We start from the raw sequence: 26,674 nt of genomic DNA on the forward strand, positions 1-26,674 counted from the left end.
ATTTCTGCGGAGTATTAATATGTGTATTTAGATGAAATTCCCGAAGCCTCGATGACACGTTCACCTGTCAAACATTCCGGAAGTTGTCATAATTACATGTTTTAATTATTACATATTGGTAATTTTAGACTCATAAAACACTACTATCACACCTTATTATCATAACAATATCAATTATACAGGGAAACATGTATAGGGTATCAGATACTGAAAGATAAATCGATACTGTAGTATTCCCTTGGTGTACATTCATCAAATCCTAGTTATTGCCGTGCATAGTGAACTCATGTATGGGTACGTTAACAATAGATTAAATTCAGAAGGACTTACCATCTCCTTCAAACTAAAATTGCCTTATTAATGGACCATTCGAATCCATCTTTCCTGTGAATATTTGTTTTCACTTTAAAATGGAAAGTGTTCTTTTCTGGATTACAATTGCATCATGTTTCGTGAGTGTTCAAATGGGTAAGTGGTTTGTATTAAGACTAATTCATTTATCACATTTATCTTTCTATAAACAATTTTATTAAGTTTTGTTTAAAAATATCAAATTTTTTTTTTATTGTTACTCATTTTCAAAATCTATTAAACAATATAGACAACAAGAAAACAAAAGTTGTACATGTTACAACAGACAAATATAAATACTGTTTATATAATATCCTTCATAAACGGGTCGTTTGCAGCTTTGAATTACTTTGTTCTTGTTATACCATATTGATACGTACTTATATACTCATTAAATATGTATAACAGTATCATTTATTAGGATGTTTCAAACCCATTACCAGTGTGCTGGTGATTTGTATAATAAAACATCATATACCTAATGATGAATCCCTTATGAAATTACATTAAATTTACATGATTAATTACATTTTTGTACATTGTAGTTTTATCATAAGTATTGACGTATATAGTTTCCCTTTGCGATTAATGATTAGTGTTTACTCTGATTTTTGTTTTGTTTCAACTCAACAACATGAATAATAATGTATTTAAGTTGATCCTTATATTTTCAATACTATCAATATCCAAGCTGTTTATAGGGTGTTAAGCCTAACCAATCATCTAATCAATTCCTACTTGGGCGTCTTGATAACCTAATCACCAAAGGCAAACTTGCAGAATATTTTGTTTGTTTGTTTGATTAATCAACGTTCTATTAACAGCCAGGGTCATATCTGGACGGTCTCTCATGTATACGATATGTAGCGTGTATGAAGTACGAGGTGCGTGTTTTGGGAGACTGCGGCATATTCGTGTTGTGTACTCTTGCATGTGTTTTTTTAAACAAGGCATCAAGCTTTACGCCGTTTTATTTTCAGCCAATTAGATGTGGCATTACAAACAGGGACGTCTGTTTACGTTATAAGATAAATGCATTTTAATCCTACACCACTACTGTGTGCATGGCCATGAAATTGCCCAAGTCTTAAAATTTTGTGAAATACCCTTGAAAATAAGTCATGAAAAGCAACCGTAGTCACCACCTTGATTTCTTGCTGATCTTGATTTTTTATCATTTTCAGTGTTGTGAAATAAACGTTCATGGCAGTGAACTTGGAGGAAATTTTCAAGGCAAAGAAATTTGAATATTACTGGAATTCATGACTATGAAAATAAAGTGCACACACCTTTTTCATTGCCATTATTTTTTCAGTGGTGTATTTCTTTCATTGCAATAAAAACCCAACAATAAGTATCACAACTATGAAAATTCACTTCAAAGTGACCGTAGCCATGACAATGAATTTTGTTTCTTCTTTTCAAGGCCATATACTCAGTTTTTCATAGTCATGATTTGTTTAATGGCCCATTTTTTATTACCTTGATTTTTGCTAGGATAATAAATTGATTTTAAAAATCATGGCAAGGAAAGAAGACAATATCTATGAAATTCATATATAATCATAATGTATATATTACAATGCTGAAAAAGTTGAAGTCCATTATTGGGACCCAATCAGTAGTCGTGACGGAACAGTAGTCGTGATTGTGTGCATATTCTACTGTGCATCCAGATATCCGAATGTCTAGAGCTGTTCGTAAATACTTTATGGTAGTATTGATATGTCCCAGTACACATTATATATTATATGACTGCAATATAATAGTTTGTCAAAATGTAATATAACTAATCAAAAACATTTGAAAACAAGCTCTGTCTGTCAAGATCTGTTCACAATTAATTGAAAAATGAAAATGGGGTTTTTAATTTTCTTATGAGAGTTTGTCTATTTTTCTTCCGCGTCAATTCATGCCGTTCGAACTTCACATGTCATTAACAATTTTGTAATCTTCGAAGCAGACTGCAATTGCACGAAAAATTGTTTCTCATCATCTAAAAAATACATGACAGTAAATGTGTCAAGATAATACAATATTGATGACATGACTTTGAAACACACGTCAGGGTTTTTCTGAATATCTTTATTTTTGTGTTCAATTTTAACATTGATAATGTTAACTTTTCCGATAACTGAAGCTCTGTTGAGTTGCTTCTACGGCTAATTTTACCAATAGGTTTTTGACAATTGATAACATGACCATCTAGAGCTTCAGCGTACATTCCAACGTATAAATATCCACCTTCCCACTAAAAACAGAAAAATATGCTATCCGCTGCACTTTCCAACTGTTCTGTTTTGCGATGATATGGAGCCATGATCAAAATCAACTAATTAAAATTTTCTTTTCTTTTTGTTAGCGTCCACTTTCTTTTGCGTTGCAGTCATGTTCAATTTGCACTTACTTTGTGTAGATGTTTCCGCTTTCTTTTGTGTCGCAGAATCTTTGCACTTACTTTGTGTAGATGTTTCCGCTTTCTTTTGTGTTACAAAATCTTTGCATTTACTTTGAGTAAATATTTTCGTTTTCAATTTTTTTCGTGTTTCTAAACGTTCTGTTCTCCATGTAATAATTGATTGGAGCTGTCACAGGTAATTCTACGTCCTCTTCTGATAAATATTCAGCTCCAAAATCGGTCAGAACCACTTCTGAAAAAATATTGTCCTTCTCTCTTAGAAATATTCCTTTGTCAATAACTTTTAGTAAGTCTTTTGATAAGAGATTTACTTCTTCAGCTGGTTTTGAAGTTTTAAAATATGTCGGATTAGAAACTGTACATTTATTACAAGATTGCTTCAATTTTTAGTATTCTTTTTTTCCTGATGCTATATCTCTTAGATACTTTCTGCGATTTTCCAGAGACTGCCAAGACAGTCTATACCCGGTCCAAAAACAAGGTGGATCCAATGCATGAGCGCCACGAACAATGCATTTCAAGAAAGAAGATCTTTGTTTTTTTCACTTATATCGCTAAGACATGGAGCTCTTTTCCAGAGCAATGCATTTTTGGGCGAGTCTTTTAAAAGGCTACTGAAATATATTTGTGCGTCGGTGAGGTTGGTTGATCCTCTCTCTTTTCTGGTCTCTTCAACAGCAGCAATTGTTCTGCCGTGTATATTTGAGATGTAATGACTACCGACTGGTTAATGTCATTATGAGTATTCTAAATCTCAGCGTTACTACTGGTAGTGCTGGAATTCATATATTTTTTTTCTGGTTAAGTTCAGAATCTGCAATGGGTCTGTAACCTTGAGTTCGTCTGTACTTCCTTAATAGAAACCTATCTCTATGAAACAATCCTAAACTTTCCAAGACAGATCAGAAACTCTTTTGGAAACATTCAGCTTCTTGGAACTATTCCTTCAGCTATCAACAGGATGCTTTCATTGATATTTTTGTTGATGAACTCCTTGCCTTAACAGAATGTAAAGCTTTTAGTGCATACCACTCCGCTCCGCATTGACGTCAAGATAAAGCTGTTGCTGTATATTTAGGATTATCCTGGGTTGTCTAAACTTTCCCATCAACATGGCAGTGGAAATATCAGTGGATGCCTTTGGTGTGAGGTACAAGGAGAAAGTTGTACTCATCTAGACAAAGTTATTTACCTTTGTAAAAGATCATTCTTGCAGGATGATGATGACTTACGAAAGGACATTTCTCGTTTTCCAAAGAAAACGATTGATAAAGCGCGTAGCATGCCACTCGAGAAGTGCTATATAGTAGCTTATGAGCAGGCAAAAATCAAAAGTCGTTAAATATCATTGCAACTGCAACTGGATGCAAAATTACCTATCCTCTCGCCCGATTGCCTGGATACAACCGAGTTGAACAAAGCAAACTAGATCCCTGCCATACAATTAAAGATGTGACTCAAAACATTGTAAACCTTTTAACATGACACAATATCAACATTGAGAAAATAGTGAGAAAAGAAGAAAGTGATAGGCGGTATTATATTATTGATACTGCTAGGATGTCAAGATGTGAAGAGGAAGCATCATCAGCGAAACAGAGAAAGACTGATCAGTCATTATTCTAAAAAAATCAAAAGCCTTCCCATTCCTGTTAACAAAAAAGGATGTTGAAACTGGCAGATGAAAGAGCTCTTACCATTAGACCTCCGATTGGGTTTGGTTTTAAACCATCCCAATTCTTCACTAAATCTGGATCCCAAAAATCACACGACTGGAAACAAATTGCCACCCAATGAATACTGCATTTTTGCTTGAGAGGTTGCTTGTCAGATCAATGCAGAGAAACATTTTTTCAATTTATTTGATTCTTTTTCTGATTTATGCGCTGAGTGTCAAAATTTGGAAGAAATTGAACAGATTGGGTTAAACTGAATAAAGCTATGGCATGTCTTGAACGTGACTTCCCTGTCGCTGTACAAAACGTGACTACACACCTTCTCCACCATTTGCCTGAAAGTATAAAGTTATACGGGCCTGTTTATGGGTTCTGGATTAACGTCTTAACTCTTGGTTATGTAAGCGTTGTCTTAGCATGATATACCTAAAAGCCACTGTTATTGAAATATTCTTAATTTATGACTTGTGTCAGTACAGATATGGTTTCATCTGGGCGTATTTCTGATAACATGGATTCGGACCAAGGAAAAGAAGAAATGGAAAGTGAAACAATGGATGACACTGGTGCTGAAAAATATCATTCCAAGAAAAAGGGACCTGAATACCATTCATACTGCTTGTTGTAAATAATGATCTGGTGATAAAATGGACTGTTACCTTAAAAAATACTTTGTACATCGAGAACAAAATCCTACCACAAAACGTATTGTGACATATACATGCTTGCCAAAGGAATTTTCTTCATCACAGAACATATCATCATACTATCATTTGAAAGGAATAGAGGAGTTGATCTTCTAGAAAGCTCATTATATTTGGGAGAATTGAAATCTTTCTTGTCCATGAGTGCAAAACATCAAACAAAGTAGATAATTTAGCTTACATACATTGTTTGCCAGAATGTCAATATGATACTGAAGCATGAATGTCGAAATCTCAATGATTTGAGACTAAATAAAAAAAACCAGTTTATTCTTGTAAGAAATATATCGGTGCCCCTTGTCACTGCGCATGAAGAAAACTTTATTTGGATTTTAAACTGTCGTAGTCGACCATAATTACATGTATATAAAAAGCTGACGTGCACACACATATATAAATATATATGGTCAATAATAGGGCAAACTTTTAACTCTGACAATTTTACTACCTCACATTACTTAAGGATGTACTCCTCTGAGAAGTCAAAATTTTCTTGTATTTAACTTTTTTTCTCATATGAATTTTTGGAAAGAGGAGTTCATACCATGAAAGAAAATGGAAGAAAAAACGTATGTCCGTGTGCTCGTTTTTGAGTTATTGTCACTCAAAGATACCAAATTGACAAAATAGTGGATTTTATTGGAATTTCGCCGTTTTGACCACATACACTAGAATTTAAAGCCATAATTTCCTAATGAGGTGTTTGATATGTATGGATGTTTGTAGAATTTATTTTCCAGTAGTCTTCATTAAAAATATATCAGTTATGATTAATAAGAGTCGTATTTTTTTCTCAAAATAACAACATATGCTACCCCTACCCCTTAATTTTGAGCTCCAAAATGCACCATTTTCAGCCATTTTTGTCAAATTTAATACTTTATAGAAAAAGTTCTGGTATTAAACTTTTGTCAATAGTTTGCATATCAATAGGGAAAGGGTTGTTCTTTCTAAATCAGGCAGAAAAATGGGGGGTCCGTGTGCTTACTTTTTTGCCCCATTTAAATATATGTTATTTTTCAATATTTTTGACTAAAAAATAGAAGTGCTCAAATTACCATTAAATGTAAAAATAAAGTGACAAAAGTGTATCATTTCACACATTAATGTTCAATGTTTTAATTAACATGAACCCAGTGAAGATTAACAGAAAAAATTAACTCGATACAGCTGAAAATGCTGACGCGGTGATGATTTAAGTAAAAACAATTTAAGTAAAAAATGGGAAAACGATGGCTCTTCTCAAAGCCAAAAAAGACACAATTTCAAAATGGCCGCCAAATGGGCCATTTCTAAAAATCGCTGTGTAAAAAAATCCACTAAAAATAGAAATGTAATTTTTTGACAAAATTTGCTACAGACCACATGCTACAGATATTGATAAATCGTATTTGAAAATCTTATAACGTTTTTGATCTATGTCGAAACGAGACTTTAACGGGACTGAAACCACAGAAGAATACATCCTTAATATATGCTTCATGCTGATGACCACCAAACATTTATTACTGAAGGGTGTGTGTACAAGTATGATTGCATGACAATACTTCAATATGTATTTGTTATATGCTTACAAAACATAAAGTTGACATGAAACTTATAATAAAAACAATGTACATTTAAAACACATTGCCTAGTGCTTTATTTACCATGATTTCTTAAAACATTTATATGAATGAGTAGTTCACAGAATTTTCATGGGAAATTTCACTGACTTGTACACAGTAGTGATATATTATCAAAATTTGGCAATTGCAAGATCATATGCATGTGACAACATTTTGAAAATGTCCATACTTTGTTTTCATGGCATTGATAGAAGATGTGGCAGGTTTATAAATATTTTCATGGCCTCCTTCTATTAGAATTATGATATTCATAGCCCTGAAAAAAAAATACCTTTATACCTGATATATTGTCATGATCTTGATAATAAATACCAAAAAAGTGCTTTCCTTTCATTATCCTTATTCTATTTTAATGCATATATCATGACAATGATATTTTTTAGATATAATGGCCATGACATTTTGATTTCATGGCAGCTTATAGCTGTAAAAATAAATTGAAACAAAAAATCATGACATGAAAAGAAAATTATCATGAAATAAAAAACTGCCATATTTTCACAGGACATTAAGAGCCATAAAAAGCTTTTCAAAAAGCTTGTCAAAACTATGATTTTAATAATTCATGGCAGTTATTTGTTCATGGCATATATTGAAAACCGTGAAAAAAATCAAACATAATTTCATGACGGAATTCATGGCATTTTCACGTTTTCACTTGTTTTTTAAATGGCCCTGTTAGACGTTACAAGATTTAAAGCGAACCAAACGATCAATTCTGAATTATAATTTCCATTGCTTTACTTCATCAGCTGTTTGGGAGCCATTACTGATTTTGAACGTGACTGGCAAAAAATCGGTCTCTCCATTGGATATATGGAATGACCAAGAATCACGCCAACCACCACAGGACATCACAGCTGAAGATTGGATCAGGGACGAAAACAAGACTTCACCTTTCGTATCGGACCGAATTAGCCATTGGGATATAGTGAGGCCTGAAATGGTAAGTAGAGAGCACTTTTAATTTACTATCATTATTATTCTCTTTATTTCCTCCATTCTGAATATAACATCAATAGAATACCATACATATAAAATGTAATACAATATTTAACATGACATACATTATACAAAGAACAATATATTTGATGTGGCTACTAGTTGAGTGCATGCATTTAGTATTATTGTAAAACCCCTTTAACTCGAACTGCAGGTGACCAGGTCCATAGTTCGAGGAATACGGGTATTTGACTCATCCATAGTTGGCCATCGATAGTCAGAAAAAGGCATTTGGACTGGGCACAGTCTGTGACAAACCTTGCATGTATATTGTTTTCTTTCCAGCATTTGAAATATTTATAACGATGATTTTCAATCGTTATGTTAATAAAGTGTGTAGTTCATAAATATGCACGTTGTGAAATGCTGAGAAATTGTCACAGTCTGTGTCAATGCTTGCATGTCAATAATGATTTAAGTATTGTTTTAAAGCATTTAAAATATTTATAACGATGATTTTCAATCGTTATGATAATAAAGTGTGTATTTCATAAAAATGCACGTTGTCAAATGCTGAGAAATTGTCACAGTCTGTGTCAAAGCTTGCATGTCAATAATGATTTAAGTATTGTTTACCAGCATTTAAAATATTTATAACGGTGTATTTTATAAAAAGGCACGCCATGAAATGCTGTAGAGAATTTGAAGTGTAAATTAGACATTATAGCAAACATCTTGTTAACAATCTACATGAAGGTTAAGAGGTACAATGCATCATATTGATTGAAATTCGCCAATTTGCTGATGATTAAATGATTTTAAAATAATGCATAAGCACTGTAAAAGTTGCTGATCAATATATCATTTGAAGGGCACTAAAGTAAGTTGAAACGATGCTTACAGAAACCGCGAAAGTGAAATGACCCAATTCGTAATAAAAACCATATACGGAGCGCATTGATTAAACATAACATTGATTTGCTGCATATGTATGAACCCTGTCCTTTAAACCTTGATCTAAACTAAAACATTGAAAAGGCTAGCAACCGTAGGATTGAAATTGAATACCGATAACATAACGAAATACGGAGCCGTGACTCGTTAAGACAATCCACATTTTCTATTTAATCACATTGACAACTTTAGCATCCGCACGAAAGAAGCATTTTTTGACATACTGGTATGTCAATTAAATTATTACTAGTGTTGCTGTAACTGTTGATCCTGTAATTACCAAAGGGTTTGACACTACACCTGTGTAAACACGGACCGTGATCTATACCGAGGGGTGCAAGCATCTGTTCGACGAATAGATGGTTTCTTTACTATGCATTTGACGGGAAGGGAATATATTTCTGTTCGAGGAATGAGGGGTATTTGACGAATAGCAGTTCTAGCTATCCGGGGTTTTATTTAATAGATGACTAGTGGGGCAACACCTTAAGGGGTGTTGCAAATGAAATGACAGACATAAAGGACTATAACTCTTGGTAAATCTTCAAAAGAAATATTTGAGGTTTTCTTGTAAAACCAATTTTCCTGATGTAACATTTACCATAACTTTAAAGAGTCTCACCCTCTTTTTGGTTTCAGTCCAAAATTGTTCCCTCCCCTTTTCTCTATATCTTGTGTCGCTTTTGTCACCTATTTGGACGCACTGGTTTAAATTATTCAGAAGATGAACAGGAATTCCACAGAAGTGGGTGTGTCGTCTGCACAGCAGTTTAAAACATCCGGAAAATAGTTATTTACAGTTGAATGTAAATGATTAGGTGAAGTATCAAGTCCCGTAATTCCTATAAATATTAATGGATTTTGATAATATACTATAAAAATGTTATACATCATATCATATTGCATTGAGCAATATCTTTGAATATTATTAGCTTAAGCAAATAATATCATGGATTGAATGGGATTGGGGAGGGGGAGTGAGGAGGGAGGAGAATGTATTTTTAAAACCTTAAAGATGCTCCACCGCTGACAAATGGCATTTTTTCACTATCAAAAACAGTAGCAGACGATTTAGTATTTTTCTTCAGTTAAAAAAAGTTACTTACATTACACCATTACCACCATTGAAAAGTTTGAGCTTCTAATTTTACTTCCAGTTAAAAATATGAAAAATAATTAATTGCATCCCGAAAAAATTCCGTGTCACTATATCCTATATGGAATGAAGTACTGATTGCCCATGCACCAAAGGCGAAACAACTTATTTCTTTTTATTTTTTGTGTTGATTAGACATATATATACACAATTAAACACTAATTATTGTTCAAATGATGATTATCATTTATGTTCTGTCGGCGGTGGAGCATCTTTAAATTACCAATTTATGCTTTTGTTTATGTTCAGAGGGTCACAACCTTGCGCTCAAACACTGCTTTAAATTTTCTTTTAATGTAACAAAATGATTCTGTAAATGTTTCAATGTAAATGTATATATGTATATCTACATTCTCTCAAATGTGATTCATTGCAGCAAAATAGTAATATTTGAGCCATTTTATTTTACTTATGAACATAAACAATCCATGTATTGGTGTTTTAAAGTTTTGAAATTAAAAAAAAAATCCCCCATCATATCCTCCCCCTGCCCAATCCCATACCACATATTAATCCATAATACTCTTTGCCTAAGTTTATAGTATTCAAATATATTACACAATGCAATATAATATGATATATAACAATTTGTTCTGGTATATTACGGCATCAAATGAATTTTATTCTTGCAAAATTGACATTTTACAAAATTAGGTCACTGAGACCTATTTTTGACACTAAGTTATATTTCCCAATTCGTTTTATTCTCAACAGATCAATGCATTATAATTCATGAAAAAGCATTCAAAAAATATCATTTGGTTCCAGGAAACTGGACAAAACAGAAAATTGACCTCCCTGTTTAACCCAACATAACTAACAAGGGACTCCAACCTGACCTTAATCATTGGTCATATCATGATTTCCTGGCCCCCGGGTAACTGTAAACAAAAAACAATGCTTATCAGTCAAGGCCACCGGAGGGCCCAAATTGACACTCCTCCTTTTAAAAATGTAAACAAAGAAATTTACAAAAATCAATTAATTATTTAGTTGTCACTTATGTTTAGTTTACGGCTATCCCATTCCTGACATTGTCGCATGCACATGTCATATTTCCGATTGTAACTTGAAAAAATAGGCGGCTTTCAAGATCAATCAAAACCGGTTCAAATCGGATACAAAAGTGACACAATGTTACCATGCACATTCGTTCTACCACGTGGCGCTTGTCATATTGCATTCCTTCGTGCGGTTGAACGCCCCAAACAGCACCCATTTTCACAATACACGCCATCCTCAACAAATATGTGGATATCATTGCAAGACTTATAAAACGTTATGTAAATTCAAGTAATTATATAATAAAATAAACATACTTTTTTTCCATAAATACGACCTAATTGTGAATGGCTCACACGTCGATCCAATCGGTCATAATAGCTTTGAAGGAAGGCGGCGCTTAAGTCCCGATATCTCGTTTGCGACGAGGAATGATTGTAACACTAAGTCTACAATTGCTATTTGTTTTTATTACCAATTTGTAATTTTCGCATATTAAAGACAAACAAAAACAAAGTTACATGTCACACCCTATAGTGCTTGTACGATGAAAATACTATCATAATCGATAGTCTTAGTGAATGAATATCGTGTCTTGCAACTTGCATTGGCAGATACATTAATCTTACTGATAAAAGTTATTGTAGCGAGCTAGTTTTTAAAAGTATGCAGCCACAAAAGAATGATGAATACAGTGGAACGATAACAAGCACATGCATCTGTAGTACATATATTAAGTACTACTCATTTTATCTAGCTTACTAATATTTTGTTAAGTATAATCGCCAACTTTTAGCCAACTGTGATTTACTGATTTCGTTGTATAAAGAATGTATAAGCATATATTTTATTTTAATGAAATTTTTAACAAAACGGTTTATTTTAGAGCTTGAAGTATAGGCACTTAGCTTTTGACAAATAGCTAATGGTGATTGACTGATTTAAAAATTGTTAACTCAGCATATAACGTTAATCTTTTCCCACTAAAATTTTCCAGCTTGAAGTGCAGACAGTCAACTTCAAACACAACGATGTTTCTTTTTTCCTGACATTTAGTTAACGATAACGGCGATTGAGTGATTTCAGTATTGCTGACTCAGCATATAATCATTATAGTTTCCACTGAAATGTTTAGCAATGCGATTGATTGTCTAGATTGAGGTAAAGGCAGTCAACTTCAAGCACAACGATGTACAGATAGTACAGTCTATCCTTTTCAACACCACCACGAGTAACTCTAGCAGTTTTGACGACTGGATGAAGGAAGAGTATTTGTCCAATCAAAACAGGACGACAGAAGCAATCGAGACACCAGCACAACTCCAGCCGTAAGTATGAATGGTAGTTGAAAGAACCTCAATGAAGTATCCCAAGCCGTACATACATCCAGTCACCACAACAAACCGCAGCCTCCCAAACCATGCATACATCCAGTCACTACAACATACCACAACCTTCAAAACCATACATACATCCAGTCACTACAAAATACCACAGCCTCCAAAACCATACATTCATCAAGTCGCAATAGCATACAGCCTTCTAAACAATAAATACATCCAGTCACCACAACATACCACAGCTTTCCAAACCATACATACATCCAGTCACAATACATATCCAGTCACCACAACATCCGGCAGCCTCCCAAACGATACATGCATCCAGTTACCACAGCATACCAAGGCCTCCCAACCATACATAAATCCAGTCACCACAATATACCGCAGCCTCCCAAACAATACATACATCCAGTCACCACAACATACCGCAGCCCCACAAACCATACATACATCCAGTCACTACAACATACCGCAGCCTCCCAAACCATACATACATCAAGTCACCACAACATACCACAGCCTCCAAAACCATACATACATCTAGTCACCACAACTTTTCACAGCTCCCAAACCATATATCCAGTCACCACAACATACCGCAGCCTCCCAAACCATACATACATCCAGTCACCACAACATACCACAGCCTCCCAAACCATACATACATCAAGTCACCACAACATACCACAGCCTCCCAAAACCAACATAGATCCAGTCACCACAAGATATCACAGCCTCCCAAACAATACATACATCCAGTCACCACAACATATCAAAGCCTCCCAAACCATATATACATCCAGTCACCACAACATACCGCAGCCTCCCAAACCATATATACATCCAGTCACCACAACATACCGCAGCCTCCCAAACCATATATACATCCAGACACCACAACAAACTGCAGCCTCCCAAATCATATATACATCCAGTCACCACAACATATCACAGCTCCCAAACCATACATACATCCAGTCACCATAACATACCACAGCCTCCTAAACCATACATACACCCAATCACCACAACATACCATAGCCTTAAAAAACCGTATATACATCCAGTCACCACAACATACCGCAGCCTCCCAAACCATACATACATCCAGTCACCACAACATACCGCAGCCTCCCAAACCATACATACATCCAGTCACCACAACATACCGCAGCCTCCCAAACCATACATACATCCAGTCACCACAACATATCACAGCCCCACAACCCAACATACATCAAGTCACCACAACATACCGCAGCCTCCCAAACCATACATACATCCAGTCACCACAACATACAGCAGCATCCAAAACCAACATAGATCCAGTCACCACAACATACCACAGCCTCCCAAACAATACATACATCCAGTCACCACAACATACCGCAGCCTCCCAAACAATACATACATCCAGTCACAATAACATCCGGCAGCTTCCAACACAATACATATCCAGTCACCACAACATCCGGCAGCCTCCCAAACGATACATGCATCCAGTTACCACAGCATACCAAGGCCTCCCAACCATACATAAATCCAGTCACCACAACTTTTCACAGCTCCCAAACCATACATCCAGTCACCACAACATACCACAGCCTCCCAAACCATACATACATCCAGTCACCACAACATACCACAGCCTCCCAAACCAACATAGATCCAGTCACCACAAGATATCACAGCCTCCCAAACAATACATACATCCAGTCACCACAACATATCAAAGCCTCCCAAACCATATATACATCCAGTCACCACAACATACCGCAGCCTCCCAAACCATATATACATCCAGTCATCACAACATATCACAGCCCAACAAACTATATATACATCCAGTCACCACAACATACCGCAGCCTCCCAAACCATATATACATCCAGACACCACAACAAACTGCAGCCTCCCAAATCATATATACATCCAGTCACCACAACATATCACAGCTCCCAAACCATACATACATCCAGTCACCATAACATACCACAGCCTCCTAAACCATACATACATCCAATCACCACAACATACCATAGCCTTAAAAAACCGTATATACATCCAGTCACCCCAACACACCGCAGCCTCCCAAACCATACATACATCCAGTCACCACAACATACCGCAGCCTCCCAAACCATACATACATCCAGTCACCACAACATACCGCAGCCTCCCAAACCATACATACATCCAGTCACCACAACATATCACAGCCCCACAACCCAACATACATCCAGTCACCACAACATACCGCAGCCTCCCAAACCATACATACATCCAGTCACCACATCATACAGCAGCATCCAAAACCAACATAGATCCAGTCACCACAACATACCACAGCCTCCCAAACAATACATACATCCAGTCACCACAACATACCGCAGCCTCCCAAACAATACATACATCCAGTCACCACAACATATCACAGCCCCACAAACATACATAAATCCAGTCAACACAACATATCACAGCCCCACAAACCATGCATACATCCAGTCACCACAACATATCACAGCCCCACAAACCATACATAAATCCAGTCAACAATAACATATCACAGCCCCACAAACCATGCATACATCCAGTCACCACAGCATACCGCAGCCTCCCAAACCATATATACATCCAGTCATCACAACATATCACAGCCCCACAAACCATACATACATCCAGTCACCACAACATATCACAGCCCCACAAACCATACATACATCCAGTCACCACAACATATCACAGCCCCACAAACCATACATAAATCCAGTCAACACAACATATCACAGCCCCACAAACCATGCATACATCCAGTCACCACAACATACCGCAGCCTCCCAAACCAGCCTCCCAAACCATATATACATCCAGTCATCACAACATATCACAGCCCAACAAACTATATATACATCCAGTCACCACAACATACCGCAGCCTCCCAAACCATATATACATCCAGACACCACAACAAACTGCAGCCTCCCAAATCATATATACATCCAGTCACCACAACATACCGCAGCCTCCCAAACAATACATACATCCAGTCACCACAACATATCACAGCCCCAACAAACCATACATAAATCCAGTCAACACAACATATCACAGCCCCACAAACCATGCATACATCCAGTCACCACAACATATCACAGCCCCACAAACCATACATAAATCCAGTCAACACAACATACAACAGCCTCCCTATCCATACATACATCCAGTCACCACAACATATCACAGCCGCAAAAACCATACATACATCCAGTCACCACAACATACCACAGCCTCCAAAATCATACATACATCCAGTCACCACTACATATCACAGCCCGACAAACCATACATACATCAAGTCACCACAACATATCACAGCCTCCCAAATTATAAATACATCCAGTCACCACAACATATCACAGCCTCCCAAACTATAAATACATCCAGTCACCACAACATATCACAACCTCCCAAATCATACAAACACATTGGATGCCCATGACTTTAATTAAGACGTGATCTTACAAACAAAGTGGTACGACGATTAACTATCGCGAACCAAATCATGTGCAATTTTACATGTGACATAAGTTAGTAACTGATGTTTTTCATGTCTAACAAACACAAGTGAGTGATTTTTTTTTAATTTCGAAAAGACACGAGCCTAAACAAACCAACAAGTGTCTTTTTGAAGTTAAAAAATACCGATGAGAGTTCACATCAACTTCATTAATAACAGTCATGCGTTGAGAAACTTGTCTATCTCATAATTTCATCCCTTTCTTACCGTGGTAATCCGTTGTTTCGTCTGCATTCCAGGTAACTAAACACCAAATACTGTGCCATAATATACTATGGGGCAACATCTTCAGGGGTGTTACAGATGAAATGAGAGACATAAAGGACCCTTACTCTCTGTAATTCTTCAAAAGAAGTAATTTGAGGTTTTCCTTGTAAAACTAAATTTCATAATGTAAAACTTAACAGAGTCCAGCCCTCATTTTGGTTTCTGTCCAAAATTATTGCCTCCCCTTTTCTATATATCTTGCGCCGCGCAATTGTGGCTTCATAGATTAAGAATGTGGTGTGCCAAAAAATGTCCATGGTGGTAAAATGTGTGTGAAGTGTTCAACCTCGATAGTTGTCTACCATTTCAGATTGTGGTCGTCTTGTATGCCGAACCCTGGCCCTTGCTCCCTATTGCATGATCGTAAGAGGCGACTAAATTTAGGATCTTATCTTTTCTTTCTCCTAAATTACTTTATTCTTCCTAACGTCTCCCTTGACACCACCTCACTTTTGGCCTTTAGTTGAGCGCTCGCCCCTGTGAGGAAGGCTCTGGGTTCTGTCCCCTGGCCGAGACACACCAAAGTCTATAAAAGTGGTAGTTTCTGCTCCTGCTTAGCGCTCAGATTAACGGGAGTGGGACGACTGGTTCGCCCGTTGTCAGTATAATGTGACCGGGTGGGGTGTGTTGCTTGGTGTCTTCGGCGGCATGCTTCAGTGATATAGCACTATAAAAAGGGCAACAGTTCCACTATACAAGAAGACATAACACGAATATACCGCAGTCTCCCAAAACACGCACCTCGCACAACATACACACAAGCACTGCATACATGGGAGGCCGTCCTTACATGACCATAGCTGTTGATAGGACGTTAATCAATCAAACAAACAAACAAAATCGTGGGGTAATGCATTTTTTGTCCAGAACTACTCAAATCACTCTTACAGTAGTGTGTCTATCTTATTAGGTGCATGCTCCTGTCGAAAAACCAATTTCATCATCTCATCGCTGGTTATGTATTGCATTTGTTTAACGTTTGTGTGTTTGCCTCGGGTGTGGGTACATTGTACATATTGTACATGCTTTATTGTATTACCATACCATTTGAAATTCCAACGTTATCAATTAAAGCGCTTAACAATGATACAGAATTTGTCAATATTTTATGCTGCATGTTTCATAAGGAATGTAGAATACTATATTTATGACATATTTTGCCTCGTTGTTATGTATTAACAGAATAAGCCTCACTTAATTGTCCCTTTAATCACAATTTCAATTTTGATTTCTGTACTTTCATCAGTATTGGTCATTTATTAGGACGCACTGGTTTAAATTATTTAGAAGGTAAAATAAGATGGAGTTGTTTGGGGCAAGTGATTTAATAAGATGTCTTTGGGTAACAAGTTTGTCAAGTGCATGTATGTACTGACTGCTTGTAAGTGTGTTTTCTCGGTGTACTCTGACTATTCTCTATCATATCCTTAAATGATCATGCAATAAAAACTGATTCTGATATTTCATTTAAATAATGGCATGACATTGGCATGACGATTTTTAAATGTCTTGAACACTGTATATAATTATCATAATAGTCAGAGCCGAGGTGGTCAAGTGATTAAGATGTCCCGACATATTAACACATGCCTAGCTCATCTCTGGGTCACTCTTGTCACTGGTTTTTCTCCGGGCACTCCGGCTTTCCTCCACCAAGAAACCGCACATTCTTACATTACCCTTGCTGATATTAGGACGGTAAACTAATACAACCTACTGATGTGTTAGTCTCCGCTAACCCTATTTTATCAAAGAGAAACGTTTTTTTCCCATATAAATAAGAAACTGGTAATAATAGACAATATCGGTATGCCTAAACAAGAAATTCATTACAATAGTATTTCTATATTTTGGCTATTTTTGTTTTAATCGTGTTTAGTATTATGCTCGAAAATGAACAAATAAGCGAATTGGCTCACTTTATTCAATCCAATTAAAAAAATGTAAAGATGAAGTAATACCAAAAAATGTGTCCAAAACAAATAAAATTAAATGGTACAATAACTTAACCGATATTACTTAATTTTGTTTTAAATGTATATTGAGAGATATATATGATTTTTATATCTTTTCTCAAAAGATGTTGTTTAATAATTATAAAATATTGTTTGCACCGGAATTGGTTGGGAGATATTTTTTAGTCAAACTACTGGGTCCTACCAGTAGTCGTTAAGGAAGAGTAGTCGTGATTTGGGAAAAATATTTGTTTATATCCCATGAAATATATTATTTCCACATAAACTAAACCACGCAATCATGCAGTATTCGTAAGCATCTATCTCATATTTTACAAAACTGTTACTAGTATTTTGTAACTTGATTGATCCATAATTATATAGTATTTTTACATTTAAAGATAATGATACGTTCTTATGACATACAGTTGTTAGCAAACTAAACTTGGTATATAGTGCACTCTGTAGTGCACACGTAGTGAACAACGTAGTGCACTAGACTAATCATTGTAGTGCACTAGAGTGCACTACGATGTGAACTCCAGTTCACTACAGTGTTAACGCTACTAGTGCACTACAGTGTTAACTCTAGTGCATTACGTAGTGCACTTCAGTTTTACAGTGCCTGTACGTGATACACACATGTTCCAGTATAACCTTACAAATACAAGTGCATGCAAATTTGTGGTATAACTTATATTCATTTTGAAATAAATAAATGGATGAATTTTCCGGATACCATATGGATACTTACAATTACTAACATTGAATTGTAATATGGTGGATGAAAGAAATCCCAACAGTGTGCATGGACAATTAAAATTGTATTTTTAGATACAGTGTTCATGAAGCTACAGTTGTTCTAGCTAGATTATAGGTTTTACCAGAAATTTATTCAATATATTAATTTAATATCTGATTTTACACGTTCATTCACGTAATCACATCCTTTTCTTGGACTAGTATGTATGATGGTCGTATGTATAACTGAGCCAGCATGTTAGTTAAATTTCAGGTCAAACAATTCATGTCCAGAGGGCAGAATAAGTATCAGAGTGGCGAAATACACATACAATATACATGTAGCTAGGTAGCTACATTGTATATAGGTTTTGGGTGGGGCTGGGGTATAAAGGAGCCCAAGGGGTATAGTCTCGAAGCATGTTTGGAATACACATATATACATGTACATGTAGTATAAATCTAACTATATAGTACATGAGTAATAAACCCCTCTCTATCTCCTCAAAAAATATAAATAAAATAAAAACAAGATACAAAACAATGTGAATACATTATCTTCATTTTGAGGGAAAAAACAATATTATAACATTATTCCGTAGGGAATCCCGCGACTTGCTACAGTAGAATCTGAGCAAAAATTAGATTACCTGCTGTCAAATGAAAGGGGGATAACTCTTAAATGGGAGAGGGATATCTTTGCCTTTTACCGTGATGAGAAGACGATAATTATGGAAATATTTAAGCAAGATCACTGTCCACGCAATCTAGCATTCCTTGACGGATCGTGCTATTGCGTGGGCATAAAAAGTCACGCTATCTGACATTCCGCGACGAATCGCGCTATTGCATGGACGCCCATATAGGCTGACGATCCGTCACGGACCGTGTCATTGCGTGGAAACTTTGCACACGAATGTCCACTTCCACGTGAGCTGTACTGTATGCGGGTACAGTGTATACCTGTATCCCTATGTACAATGTACAGTACATGTATATCAGTGTATGTGACAGACTTTTATACCAATTACACATCAATTAAATATGATAACAATTAAATAATTAACTTGTACACGTATGTAGTTAGAAATCCTTAATGTGTATATGGTAAAAATATTGTATTTTATATGTATGTGTAAACACTAAAACACAACATGAATTATATTCGACACTCCACATTATTTTAATGTACATGCAGGTCGATGATCATCACTGTTAGTTAATAATCTTTTATTAAATGCACACAACTTTTGCTGCTTAATTTTGATATCGATTTTATATGTTTATTCATATATATACGGTATATAGAAATAAATCAAAATTTAATATATCAATCAAAACATACTTCAAATATTATGATGTAATACATGTGTAGAAATATGTGTTTAAACAGAAATAAGGATTTGATTTAAATAATTAGACTCATCAATGTGGTTCTTTTATCATATGGAATGATTTCGCAAATTTAATTGACTGATCGTCCCAATCGCACAGCTGTTAAATAACCATATAAATTTCTTGCTAGAATTAATTAACAGAGTCAGATACATATAAAATTTATATTTGTATGTCTCTAACAGAGTTATTTGGGTACAAAGGAAGCTAATAATAAGAACTTTTTAATTAATTTCAACTTAATTAATTTCAGTTAAATTGTTAACCCCTGACAAAATGCAAAGTTCTGTAACTTTTCAAAAATCAAAATTCATAGGGCACCTGTTCACCTGTATTTTTAGGAATCACAATTTCTGTAATAATTGAACTGGCTTCATAGGTAATTACATGATTAGGTGAGGGGGCAGTCATGCATGACAAAGCAAGTGACCCCCTAGCTTGGTTATTGCCCTCGGCCTAGAGCCTGGCAAGTACAGGTAAAATTCACCAAGCGACTGATGAGGGTATAATAAAAGTCTATAACATATTGGAACAATAAAAGGCTAATATGAATTCCACAGAAAACTGAATTTAAATCATTGAAATATCGCATAAGTCATTACGTGGTCTTACGGGCTACTGAAATACCGCAGTGTACTGTTGTGAAAACACTTGTACAATTTTTAACGTATAACTAGTATAATAAACGTAACTAGATCCGTTTTATATAGTAAAATCACAAAAATCCATGTATTGATTTTGTTCTTACATTTATACAATTTATCTTGCTGGGTATCAATTTGGGTACACATCATGTGACAAAACTGGAAGTTCGACATATGCTTGATAGTGAAAAAGCACTGTAATAACAAAAACAAAGCATAAATATAAAGTTTGTATTCACTTCTTCAAAACAAAAAAGAAAAACGTGAAACACACCAAGCAAAAAAATGCCATATAAGAGAATATGCGTGTATTAGTATCAATTTGGGTACAATGATGTAACGTGTTTGACATGTGAAACTGCAGTGAATATCTTATAATGTTGATCATATACATTGTCAAACTACCAGATTTTTTAGGTCATCTGACCGAAGGTCAGGATGACCTATTATCATCGTGTTTTGTCCGTCGTCGTGCGCCGTCCACCGTCCGCGAGACTATTTAAACAAAAGCCTACTCCTCCTTCATCCTTGGATGGATTTCATCCATATTTAGTTTGAAACATCATTGGGGAAGGACAATCATATTTTATATAAATGAGCCTGGTCTGACCCCTAGGGGCTGAGGGGTTGGGCCCCAAAAGGGCAAATCTTCTTATTTTAAGCTTTAAAATCCTACTCCTCTTTCTTCCTGGGTTGATTTCATCCATATTTAGTGTAAAACTTCATTAGGGAAGGACCATCATATTCTATATAAATGAGCCTGGTCCGACCCTTAGGGTCAGAGGGGCGGGTCCCCAAAGGGACAAATTTTCTTAATTTTAGCTTTAAAATCCAACTCCTCCTTCATCCTTGGATGGATTTCATCCATATTAGGTGTGAAACATTATTGGAGTAGGACAATAAATTTTTTTCATATAAATAAGCCTGGTCCGACCCTTAGGGTCAGAGGGGCGGGGCCCCAAAAGGGCAAATTTTCTTAATTTTAGCTTTAAAATCCTACTCCTCCTTCATCCTTAGATGAATTTCATCTATATTTATATTTGGTGTTAACCATCGTTGGGGAAGGAAAATCATATTTTATATAAATGAGGCTGGTCCGACTCTTAGGGGCTGAGGAGTGGGGCCACAAATGGGGAATTTTTCTTAAATTTAGCTTTAAAATCCTACTCCTGCGTCATTCTTGGATGAATTTCATCCATATTTGGTGTGAAACATCATTTGGGAAGGACAATCATTTTTTATATAAATGGGCCTGGTCCGACCCCTAGGGGCTGAGGGATAGGGCCCCAAAAGGGCAAATTTTCTTAATGTTAGCTGGCCCACGTCCTGTTTTCAGATTTCGGTCTCCGATCTCAATGAAAATTGGTCTGTAGGGGTGATAATTGATGCCGAACAACATGCAAACATTTTCGTAAAGATTTTGGTATTCCAAAATGGCCGCTGGCCATGGTCCACTTCCTTTTTTCGGGTTTAGTCTCCGATTTCAAAGAAAACTGGTCAATAGGGGTTTAGTTGATTCAGATGGGGGAACGTTAGGTGAGGACAGTCATATTTTACAAAGGACCGAACAAAGACCCATGGATGGGTTACAACCATATATGGATGAAGGGCTATCGAGTTTGTTCAACAAATGACATTTACCTATTTCAGAAACTTACATATTCAACTAAGGAGTTCCTTGTATTGTTTATATTAATCGTTAACCAATACTTTATACTAAGACTTTGTTATTTTGTGCCATGAGTCAGATGACCGTTAAGGCCCATGGGCTTCTTGCTCACTTTGTCTTCTTTAGTTGTCACTTATATCTAGTTTACGGATATATTTGGCATTGTCGCATGGACGTGTCAATTTCCCTTTGATCTCGTCACGGTTTGATTGGTGCTATTTTTAGACTGCAGCTGAACACATGTGTCATCTGATAACGGGTATGGTTAATACTTAAAAGGTAGCAATTTAATCATACAATTAAGCAATATATTAGGAGAACATATTAAAACGACATCTGTCTCAGAGTCTGTACAGAAGACTGTCAGTTTACGAGTTGTTTTTAATCCATGCAGTGTAGCCTAGCCTTACGCTTGATTCAGTCGCTGCCATGATCAGACGTGGTACTGTAGTAGGTATACGAAAAATAATCATAATAAACAACAGCAAACTCAAATATTAGTGAGCGAGTAATACTAACACCCGCCGATAGTGATAGCTTTAACAAGTAAAATACATAGCTAGGCATACTAACCTGATATTGCCGACCGTTTCCTGAAAAGCGAAGCGGCTTTCAACATCAATCCGAACCAGTTCAAACCGGATACATAAGCGACACACCGTTACCATGCAAATTCCTTCTACAAGGTGGGGCTTGTCGTATAACATTCCTTTGTGCGATTGAACGCCCCACACAGCACCCATTTCCACAATACACGCAATTCCCGACAAACATTTGGATATCATTGCAAGACTTATACAACGTTTTATAAATTCAAGTAATAATATAATAAAATAAACATATTTGTTCCTAAATACAACCCAATTGTGAATGGTTAAATAGGTCAGAATAGCTTTGTAGGAGGGCGGCCCACAAGTCCCGGAATCTCGTCTGCCGTGGCAATTTACTGGGAACCTGCGAAATACCACCAATTTACATGATCGTCTTGTGGTTGTTCTGTATAATATTTCCAAACACCAAAAATACCGGGTTGTTCCGAATTACTTAAACAATTGATTGGTAGAATCTCAGTTTGTCAACTTTGGGCGTTTATTCGTTAGTACGAACTAAACAGAAACTAGCGATGTTAATGTCGATTTTTGCCTGTTTGAACCAAAATGTCTCCCTCTTTTTCGTACAGTCCACTACTATCTCAGACGATAGATCAGGATTTGCTTAATAATTATTGTAAAATATCGTTAAAACGTATCTGTCAGTTTCCTTATTAGTCAACTTGCGGTTTTAAGCGCGTTGGTAGGTATAAGTTGTCATGTTAACATTCGTTCCGAAGGAACGATAACTCTGTTATCGCACCTAATTTCATATTTGCGTCATAATATATAGTGCTTAAATAGAAAGCCAATATTCTGCCGTTTGTACTTTGAATATGCAACTACCTGCTATATAGTAAATGCAACGCAGGTTTTTTTCAATGCGCGTTAAAAAATAATGTGAATTTGAAAGACAGTCTGAATCAATGGGAATAGATGATTAACCGTGAGAGGCACCGAATGGGCCAGTGGGTACAAGTAAACATAGACGATAATAGACTAGTATTAAGTTCGTCACATGATTTCCCATTGTGAACAATATACTGTTATGGGATTTAGATTTGTTTATAATTGTCATTTTATCGTGAAATTAGTTTGATATATGTGGGTAAATAATATGATATTTTAATGAAGGTATTGACATTATCCATTACAGACGGAATGCACTATTCAGGTATAATTATACGTCAAATGGAGCAATCGGGAAAATATTGGGAGGAATGACCTTCCTACTGGACACTCGGAATGTGTCGGAAAGAGGCAGTCTCTTGTTAACATCAGACGTCAGGAATATCGGAAATATTGACGGTAATATGTACATTTTATATTTAAAATTTTACAATATTTTCCGATGGGTACATTGAGTATAAGGGTCACCATATAGGTGACTCCGAATGTGATGTTTCCAAATTATCTATGAAACGAAGCGAGGATAATGATCCGGATGTTAATTAGATTGGTTTAGTGGTTGACAAAGTTTATGTGAAAACAGCTTTGTGTGAACAATCGATTTGAGTGTTAGAATTCCATGACTATTCAGAATCGATAGATACGTATTTACAAATTAATAGTGTTATACATGTTCCAGTCCAATGTCAAAATGTCAGACGTACCACAATCTTTACGTGTATCCTAAACTGACCAATGGTTACTATCACTGACATTATAATCAGCCCCAGACTTTGTCATAGCTAAAGAAGGGACAAGCTTTGAAGGTGGGCGTTACTGTCGCTATAATCTCACAGTCTATGCAGACATGAAATTGGTCAATGTTTATTCTTCTAACTGCCCTCAGTTTCGCAATGAGATCATCAATATGTGGATATAGCGACACTGATAGTAACACCAAAATATCGATGATGTGAATTGACATATGTCGATACATGCCATGCTCACGTTGTTTAACTTAAACGGTGCAACCACAATGTACCATTGTTCAAACTACATGACTCATCTTTTGTCGCAGATAAAGACTCATGTTGAGGAAGGTCTTTCCTAGAAAAGACCAACATAGTATTGACCGACATCATCATGACACTTTGTGTTTGATTTATTGCAGATATTCTATTCAACCTAAACACTCATATGTACCAGTCCTCAATGCAAGGTACTGAAGAGGTTTTTAATAGTAATAACCAAGAAAGAATTAGCTCAACCAACCATAAAATAGTTTTCAGGGAACGCATCACTACTGAACAAAGACGACTAGTACGTCTCCGCTATGAAATGGAAGAAGGAGTTTTCGTCAAGAACTTGTCAATAAGATCTTCCGGACCATTTGTCGTTAACATGACATTAAACGACGGATCACAGACATCTGAAGTAGCCGATGTAAGGATCAATGCTTATTTCCTAAAGTTAACGTCAATCTGATTGAAATACAGCTCTTTATTCTCGTTCTGTGTCATAGAAGATCCGACAACACGCCGTTAGAGGTCACGTCCTGATGACCTCAATACTCCTATTATAAGTTAGTTCAAATGTTCGCTGTACCGGAAATTAGCTTGAAACGACATTTCATCACATTTTTCTCGGATACAGTATGGCAAAAGACGGACTTAGCAGTAGGTTATATTTTTTTACTTTGTTTTGTTTTCGCCATATCCGTACATAATAAGTGATGTAAATTCATTCAAAAAGATAATTTGGTTCCAGCAAAATTCATCCGCGCTACTCCAGGGGTTATTAAAAATAATACTAATCGGTCATGGCCACCATATGAGCCAAATTGACACCCCTCTTTATGAAGTATAGATTTGAAAGGTCACCAGAACGTGACCCTCATGGGACGTTGTCTGATAATTTTGCTGCATTCAGTGGAAAAGCATCACCATTATAGCATTGCCTAGCTGTTACACACTCTAGTAAACTATCTCTAACATGTGTTTTCTTTTTAGATTCTAAACTTTTACAAAGAATACAACAAACGAATCTTAACCATAGTAATCACCCCGGAGATGCCTGAACTTAAATTCATATATGGTATGGAAGTAAATGTCATGTACACATGTAAGTAGGAGACAGTAACTCTGTGACATCATTTCCTCTATTAAAACTACATTTCGTTTGAGAATGATTCATTGACTGATGATCTTGACGGAAAAAAATTACACAAGACTATAAAATGTCTCACAATAATACGATCAATACCCAGGTCAGTGCACAATGTTAGTAAAAACAATATTATACAAAAATACCATAATGGTGCTAAATGTAAACAAATGTATGATACATTCGTGAAATGAATTTTTCATAATTATGTCAACATCACAAATAATAGGTAAATGTCCTCAGCAATGAGTATGAATTGAGAGTATATGGAAGTACATGAAGCAAGAAAGTGATACAAATCTGAATTTAATGTAAAACGATTACAAACCCCTTAGATTACACTAACGGATATATATATATATTGTTCTTTTCCCCGTGATCGTAACATAATTTTGCAATGCACTATCATTTTTTAAGTTCGTTCTTCAATGAATGCATTAGATTAAGAATATAACTAATAGGTCTCCTATAAAATAAATACTGGTTATCAATTGCAATCTTATAACATGATTCGGAAAGAGCGTGCAATAAGGATGAATTATACCCAGTAATAATGCATCTACAGCAAAATTGGGTCAACAGTAAAAGTACCCACTCTCTGCATTATTAA

General features: G+C 35.9%; 1 protein-coding gene across 1 annotated transcript; it reads left to right on the forward strand.

Annotated features, from left to right (window-relative positions):
* LOC138311042 (uncharacterized) lies at positions 1-26,674 on the forward strand. The gene is made up of 6 exons (XM_069252466.1): positions 1-468; positions 7,531-7,724; positions 11,988-12,160; positions 24,170-24,321; positions 25,073-25,344; positions 25,911-26,674. Exons 1-6 carry the CDS (start codon positions 411-413, stop codon positions 26,028-26,030), a joined length of 969 nt encoding a protein of 322 aa, XP_069108567.1. The 5' UTR covers positions 1-410; the 3' UTR covers positions 26,031-26,674.

Source organism: Argopecten irradians, chromosome 16 (assembly GCF_041381155.1).
Source record: "Argopecten irradians isolate NY chromosome 16, Ai_NY, whole genome shotgun sequence".
NCBI lineage: Eukaryota > Metazoa > Mollusca > Bivalvia > Pectinida > Pectinidae > Argopecten > Argopecten irradians.